Raw genomic sequence first — 7,237 nt, forward strand, 5'->3', positions numbered from 1 at the left:
CCGACGACGCCTCGCGTCGGGCACGTGTGAACAACCACGCTGACGAGATCGTCACCTGCACTGCCGAGGACATCCTCACGGAGGAGAAGCGCGACATCCTCGTCAACTACCTCATCCCACAGGCGCTGCAGCTGCACGTGGAGCGGCTGAGGGTGAGGCAGGTGCAGGGCAGCTGGAAGGTGACCGGCATGATGGGACGGATCTGCGGCGACTACGTTGTCCCCACGGCGCACCTTACCGCTGGCGTCAGCAACGCCGACTTCGTGCTGTACGTTGCCTCGGTGCCGAGCGAGCCGGGCGTGCTGGCGTGGGCCACGATCTGCCAGATGTTCTCGGACGGCCAGCCAGCCGTGGGTGTCATGAACATCCCTGCGGCGAACATTGTGTCGCGCGACGACCAGGGCCTCACGCGTGCTGTGGCGCACGAGGTGGCGCACGCCCTCGGCTTCAGCAGGATGTTTTTCGAGAGCACCGGCATCATGATGAACGTCACGAATTTGCGCGGCAGGTTCTTTTCGGTTCCTGTGCTCAACAGCAGCACGGCGGTGGCCAAGGCGCGCGAGCAGTACGGCTGCACCAACTTGACGTATCTGGAGCTGGAGGATACGGGTGGTTGTTCTACTGCTGGCTCGCATCTTAAGGGGCGCAACGCCAAGGACGAGCTCATGGCGCCTGCCTCGGCTGCAGGGTACTACACTAACCTGACCATGGCCGTCTTCGAGGACCTCGGCTTCTACAAGGCGGACTTCAGCATGGCCGAGGTGATGCCGTGGGGCCGGAACGCCAGCTGCGACTTCCTCACCAATAAGTGCATGGAGGACAACATCACGCAGTGGCCGGAGATGTTCTGCAACACCACGAAAATGGTCTCACAGTGCCCCACCGACCGGCTGAGGCTGGGGACGTGCTTGATAATCAGTGACGGACGTCCGATGGCGCCGTACTACCAGTACTTCAACGACACCTCTCTGGGCGGGCTCTCACCGTTCCTGGACCACTGCCCGGTTATCGTGGCTTCCAGTGATGGTGCTTGCAATCAGAACCCATCGATGGCATCGCCTTTTTTGCAGGCCTTCAACGTCTTCTCCGACGCGGCGCGCTGCTTCGATGGCGTCTTCCAGCCGAGGAACAGCACTACTCCTTCCCCTAAGTATAACGCCTTGTGCGCCAACGTGAAGTGCGACAGGGACCACCACACGTACAGCGTCCAGGTGCGCGGCAGCAGCGGCTACGTCGCATGCACGCCGGGCGAGAGGGTTGACCTGGCCACCTTGAGCGCCGCCTTCGTGAATGGCAGCTACATCACGTGCGCGCCGTACGTGGAGGTGTGCCAGGCCAACATCAAGGGAGTCATAGACTTCGAGGGAGACGCTGCCGACACAGCGGCGATGCGACGGTGGCGTGAAAGGATGACTGCATTGGCCACTGTGACGGCTGCGCTGCTGGGGATAGTGCTCGCTGCCATGGCAGGCCTCGCGGTGTGGCTGCTCCTTATCAGCCTCCCCTGATGGTGACGCAAGCCGAGCGGCTCCCGCTGCGGCTGACGAGGGCCTCTGCTAGCGTGAAACGGAACGAGCAGGACGGCTGGGGGCGCGGTGCCGCTGTAGTGTGCCCCTGTGCCGACGGCCATCGCAGCCCACGCGCGTCGGAATGGCCTTTTGCTTTTTTGTTTTTAGTTTTTGGTGTTCTGTCGCCTCTCGGTGACGGCATCTCCCGTATCGGCAGCTTCAGAGTCTGATGGATGCGTGTTATTGGGGGACTCTCTCTCTCGCAGCCCCCACCACCCCCTCCCTTTCCGTTGCTTCTCTTTTCCTATTGCTGCGCGGGTGTGCGTGCCGCTGGTAGACACCTTGAGCTCCTGGCCATTCGCCCTGCAGTGGCGCAGACGACCATCAAGGTCATGGGGTGGGTCTCGACACACCCCGCTGTCCCACGGCGAGCACACCGCGCGTGTCTGTTTTCCTTTGCTTTCAGCATCCTGTGCTTTCGACTCTGCAAACGCCGTGCGGCGGGCGCAGGCGGCCTGATGTGCGCCCTCTCTCTCTCTCGGCAGCGCGACACGGGGAATGGACGTGAGCCAGAGGGGAGGAAGGCGAGCACGCGCCCCTGCGCCATGGCCGGCAGTTGTGCGCTTCCTTCTCGCGACCTCCCAGAGAGTCACCCTCTCCCCCGCCCAGCACGCGTCAGCAGGGCGCCCTCGCCTACGGCACTCGCCGTCCTCCGACACGCGCCCTATTCGGGGCTGGAAAGGGCAGCCGGAGGGCGTGGGGCCGCGTCTGTTTGCTCGTGGCCGCCGCCCTTTCGGTGCGCGGGAGGCCGCAGCATGCGGGGTACCTCGCCCCTGCTTCCCTCTAGGGCCCTCCGCCCCTCACTCTTTCTCCGCCCTCTCCCCTCCTCGCTGCCTCGCCCACGCTGCCCGCAGCACCACCGTCCACCTCCCCCTATCGCTGCGCAGCGCCCCTCCGCCCTCACACCCCCTCCCACTCTCCCACCCGCCCACGTGTTGGCCGGCGTCACTGGCCCCCTGGCACGCACCCGCAGCACCACCGGCACTGCCAGCATGTCCCGCGACCGCAGCAGCACGCCCCGGCGCCGCAGCGACGCCGCACGCCTGATGCGGCTCGCCGCAGCGGGCCTCGTCATGGCCGTCGGTGCCGCCGCCGTGTGGGCGCAGGCCGCCGGCCATCACTGCATCCACGACAAGCTGCAGACCCGCGTGCTGCAGTCGGTGGCGCAGCAGCACAGGCCTCCCGGCAGCGTCTCGGCCCTCGGTCTGCCCTACGTGTCCGCCGACTGGGCGCTGGCCGACAGCACGTCGCCGAGTGTCGCGCACTCCGCGGACTGGGGCACGCTGCGCATTTTTACTTCATTCGAAGATCTCAACGACCCCGACTACTACTGCTCCTACGTTGGGCAGCTTGTGAACAACCACGCTGGCGCTCTCGACATGTGCAAAGCCGAGGACATCCTCACGGACGCGAAGCGCAATACACTTGTCGGCTCCATCATCCCGCAGGCGCTGCAGCTGCACACGGAGCGGCTGAAGGTGAGGCAGGTGCAGGGCAGCTGGAAGGTGACCGGCATGACGGGCGACGTGTGCGGCACCTTCAAGGTGCCGGAGGCACACGTCACGGTAGGCGTCAGCGACGCCGACTTCGTGCTGTACGTTGCCTCGGTACCGAGCGAGCTGGGCGTGCTGGCGTGGGCTGTAATGTGCCAGGCGTTCTTTGACGACCGACCTGCCGTGGGTGTCATCAACATCCCTGCGGCCTACATTCAGTCAGCCTACGACCAATTTATGCTGCGCTCCGTGACGCACGAGATGGCGCACGCCCTCGGCTTCGACCTCCTCCTTTTCGAAGAATTGGATCTCCTTGATGTGGTGAGCAACTTGCGTGGGAAGGACTACGAAGTTCCTGTGCTCAACAGCCCCACGGTGGTGGCCAAGGCGCGCGAGCAGTACGGCTGCGCCACCTTGACGTTTCTGGAGGTGGAGGATACGGGTGATGGTTCTACTGCCGGCTCGCATCTTAAGAGGCGCAATGCCAAGGACGAGCTCATGGCGCCTGTAATGGGCGCGGGGTACTACACCGCCCTGACCATGGCCACCTTCGAGGACTTCGGCTTCTACCGGGTTGACTTCACCAAGGCCGAGGTGATGCCGTGGGCCGAGCACGCCAGCTGCGACTTCATCACCAATAAGTGCATGGAGGACAACATCACGCAGTGGCCGGAGATGTTCTGCAACTCCACCGAGAGTTCGTATCGGTGCCCCACCCAGCGCCTTAAAATCGGGAGATGCAGCATAGCCACGTATGACGACCCGCTGCCGACGTACTTCCAGTACTTCACCAAAACGTCTCTCGGCGGGAGCTCAGAATTCATGGACTTCTGCCCGATTATTGTGGGCTACAGTAATATTGCTTGCAATCAGGACCCATCGACGGCATCGCCTGCTTTAATGGAGTTCAACGTCTTCTCCGACTCGTCGCGCTGCTTTGATGGGACCTTAACACCGAAGCACAACACTGGTCCATATGAGCAGTACAACGCCTTGTGCGCCAACGTGATGTGCGACAGAGCCCACCACACGTACAGCGTCGAGGTGCGCGGCAGCAGCGGCTACGTCGCATGCACGCCGGGCGAGAGGGTGGAGCTGACCACGATCAGCACCGCCTTCGTGGAAGGCAGCTACATCACGTGCGCGCCGTACGTGGAGGTGTGCCAGGCCAACATCAAGGGAGTCATAGACTTCGAGAGAGACGCTGCCGACACAGCGGCGGTGTGATGGTGGAGTGAAAGGATGACTGCATTGGCCACTGTGACGGCTGCGCTGCTAGCGATAGTGCTCGCTGCCATGGCAGGCCTCGTGGTGTGGCTGCTTGTTATCAGCCTTTCCTGATCGTGACGGAAGCTGAGCGGCTCCCGCTGCGGCTGACGAGGGCCTCTGCCAGCGTGAAACGGAACGAGCAGGACGACTGGGTGCGCGGTGCCGCTGTAGTGTGCCCCTGTGCCGACGGCCATCGCAGCCCACGCGCGTCGGAATGGCCTTTGGCTGCTTTGCTTCTCCCTCGCTCGTCGCCTCTCGGTGACGGCGTCGCCATTGCGAATTCAGAGTCTGATGGATGCGTGTGTTGGGGGCTCTCTCCCTCTCTCGCAGCCCCCACCACCCCCTCCCTTTCCGTTGCTTCTCTTTTCCTATTGCTGCGCGGGTGTGCGTGCCGCTGGTAGACACCTTGAGCTCCTGGCCATTTGCCCTGCAGTGGCGCAGACGACCATCAAGGTCATGGAGTGGGTCTCGACACACCCCGCTGTCCCACGGCGAGCACCGCGCGTGTCTGTTTTCCTTTGCTTTCAGCATCCTGTGCTTTCGACTCTGCAAACGCCGTGCGGCGGGCGCAGGCGGCCTGATGTGCGCCCTCTCTCTCTCTCGGCAGCGCGACACGGGGAATGGACGTGAGCCAGAGGGGAGGAAGGCGAGCACGCGCCCCTGCGCCATGGCCGGCAGTCGTGCGCTTCGTTGTCGCGACCTCCCAGAGAGTCACCCTCTCCCCCGCCCAGCACGCGTCAGCAGGGCGCCCTCGCCTACGGCACTCGCCGTCCTCCGACACGCGCCCTATTCGGGGCTGGAAAGGGCAGCCGGAGGGCGTGGGGCCGCGTCTGTTTGCTCGTGGCCGCCGCCCTTGCGGTGCGCGGGAGGCCGCGGCGTGCGGGGCACCTCGCCCCTGCTTCCCTCACCACCACCCTCGCTCCCTTGCCCCTCCCCCTCTCCAGACTCACTGGCATATCCCGTCTCGCTACCCACCCACCCGCCCTCCCACACGCACGCACACAAGCCCTCATCCTCGCCACCACACCCCACGGCCCACAGCATCTGCGCCTGGTGCGCCATGCCCCTCGACAGCAGCAGCACGCACCGGCGCCGCAGCGACGCCGCACGCCTGATGCGGCTCGCCGCAGCGGGCCTCGTCATGGCCGTCGGTGCCGCCGCGTGGGCGCAGGCCGCCGGCCATCACTGCATCCACGACAAGCTGCAGACCCGCGTGCTGCAGTCGGTGGCGCAGCAGCACATGCCTCCCGGCAGCGTCTCGGCCCTCGGTCTGCCCTACGTGTCCGCCGGCACCATCAGCAGCGCTCACACCGTCGACTGGGCGCTGGCCGACAGCACGTCGCCGAGTGTCGTGCGCGCCGCGGACTGGGGCACGCTGCGCATCGCCGTCTCCACCGCAGACCTCACGGACCCCGACTACTACTGCACTCGCGTCGGGCAGCGTGTGAGCAACCACGCTGGCGCCTTCGTCACCTGCACCGCCGAGGACATCCTCACGGAGGAGAAGCGCGACATCCTCGTCACCTACCTCATCCCGCAGGCGCTGCAGCTGCACGTGGAGCGGCTGAGGGTGAGGCAGGTGCAGGGCAGCTGGAGGGTGACCGGCATGACGGGCCCAATCTGCGGCGACTTCAAGGTGCCGAAGGCACACGTCACGGTAGGCGTCAGCAACGCCGACTTCGTGCTGTACGTCGCCTCGGTGCCGAGCGAGCCGGGGGTGCTGGCGTGGGCCACGACCTGCCAGATGTTCTCGGACGACCATCCAGCCGTGGGTGTCATGAACATCCCTGCGGCGAACATTGTGTCGCGCTACGACCAGGGCACCACGCGCACCGTGACGCACGAGGTGGCGCACGCCCTCGGCTTCAGCAGCGTGTTTTTCGAGAACGCCGGCATCGTGAAGAGCGTCACGAATTTGCGCGGCAAGCCCTTTGCGGCTCCTGTGATCAACAGCAGCACGGCGGTGGCCAAGGCGCGCGAGCAGTACGGCTGCCCCACCTTGGAGTATCTGGAGGTGGAGGACCAGGGCGGCTCCGGCTCTGCTGGCTCGCATCTTAAGGGGCGCAACGCCAAGGACGAGCTCATGGCGCCTGCCTCGGCTGCAGGGTACTACACCGCCCTGACCATGGCCGTCTTCGAGGACCTCGGCTTCTACAAGGCGGACTTCAGCATGGCCGAGGTGATGCCGTGGGGCCGGACCGCCAGCTGCGACTTCATCACCAATAAGTGCATGGAGGACAACATCACGCAGTGGCCGGAGATGTTCTGCAACACCACTGACGAGAACGCCTTGCGGTGCACCACCGACCGGCTGAAACTGGGGACGTGCGGTATACGCACCTATAGCACCCCGATGCCGACGTACTTCCAGTACTTCACCAATGCCTCTCTCGGCGGGTTCTCAGCATTCCTGGACTTCTGCCCGTTCATCGTGGGCTACAGCAATGGTGCTTGCAATCAGGACCCATCGACGGCATCGCCTTCTTTAAAGGAGTTCAACGTCTTCTCCGACGCGGCGCGCTGCTTGGATGGCGTCTTCCAGCCGAGGAACAGTAATGCTCGCTCTGAGCCAAACAACGCCTTGTGCGCCAACGTGATGTGCGACACGGCGGCGCGCACGTACAGCGTCCAGGTGCGCGGCAGCAGCGGCTACGTCGCATGCACGCCGGGCGAGAGCATTGACCTGGCCACCTTGAGCGCCGCCTTCGTGGAAGGCAGCTACATTATGTGCCCGCCGTACGTGGAGGTGTGCCAGGCCAACATCAAGGGAGTCATAGACTTCGAGAGAGACGCTGCCGACACAGCGGCGATGCGACAGTGGAGTGAAAGGATGTATGTATTGGCCACTGTGACGGCTGTGCTGCTAGGGATAGTGCTCGCTGCCATGGCAGGCCTCGTGTCCGTCGG

General features: G+C 64.5%; 3 protein-coding genes across 3 annotated transcripts; all 3 read left to right on the top strand.

Moving 5' to 3' along the window:
• Positions 1-2: 2 nt before the first annotated feature.
• On the top strand, positions 3-1,508 carry LBRM_10_0530 (GP63, leishmanolysin; the record flags this gene model as incomplete). Its single annotated transcript, XM_001562772.2, has 1 exon — positions 3-1,508. A coding segment is annotated over one exon (1,506 nt), but the record flags the coding sequence as incomplete, so codon positions are not given.
• A 1,106-nt stretch (positions 1,509-2,614) lies between these two features.
• LBRM_10_0540 (GP63, leishmanolysin) lies at positions 2,615-4,288 on the top strand (the record flags this gene model as incomplete). The annotated part of the gene is made up of 1 exon (XM_001562773.2): positions 2,615-4,288. The coding sequence occupies one exon, from the start codon at positions 2,615-2,617 to the stop codon at positions 4,286-4,288; it is 1,674 nt and encodes a 557-aa protein (XP_001562823.1).
• Positions 4,289-5,390: 1,102 nt separating this feature from the next.
• Positions 5,391-7,235, top strand: GP63-2 (GP63, leishmanolysin; the record flags this gene model as incomplete). The annotated part of the gene is made up of 1 exon (XM_001562774.1): positions 5,391-7,235. A coding segment is annotated over one exon (1,845 nt), but the record flags the coding sequence as incomplete, so codon positions are not given.
• Between the last annotated feature and the right edge of the window lie 2 nt (positions 7,236-7,237).

This window comes from Leishmania braziliensis, chromosome 10 (genome assembly GCF_000002845.2).
Source record: "Leishmania braziliensis MHOM/BR/75/M2904 complete genome, chromosome 10".
NCBI lineage: Eukaryota > Euglenozoa > Kinetoplastea > Trypanosomatida > Trypanosomatidae > Leishmania > Leishmania braziliensis.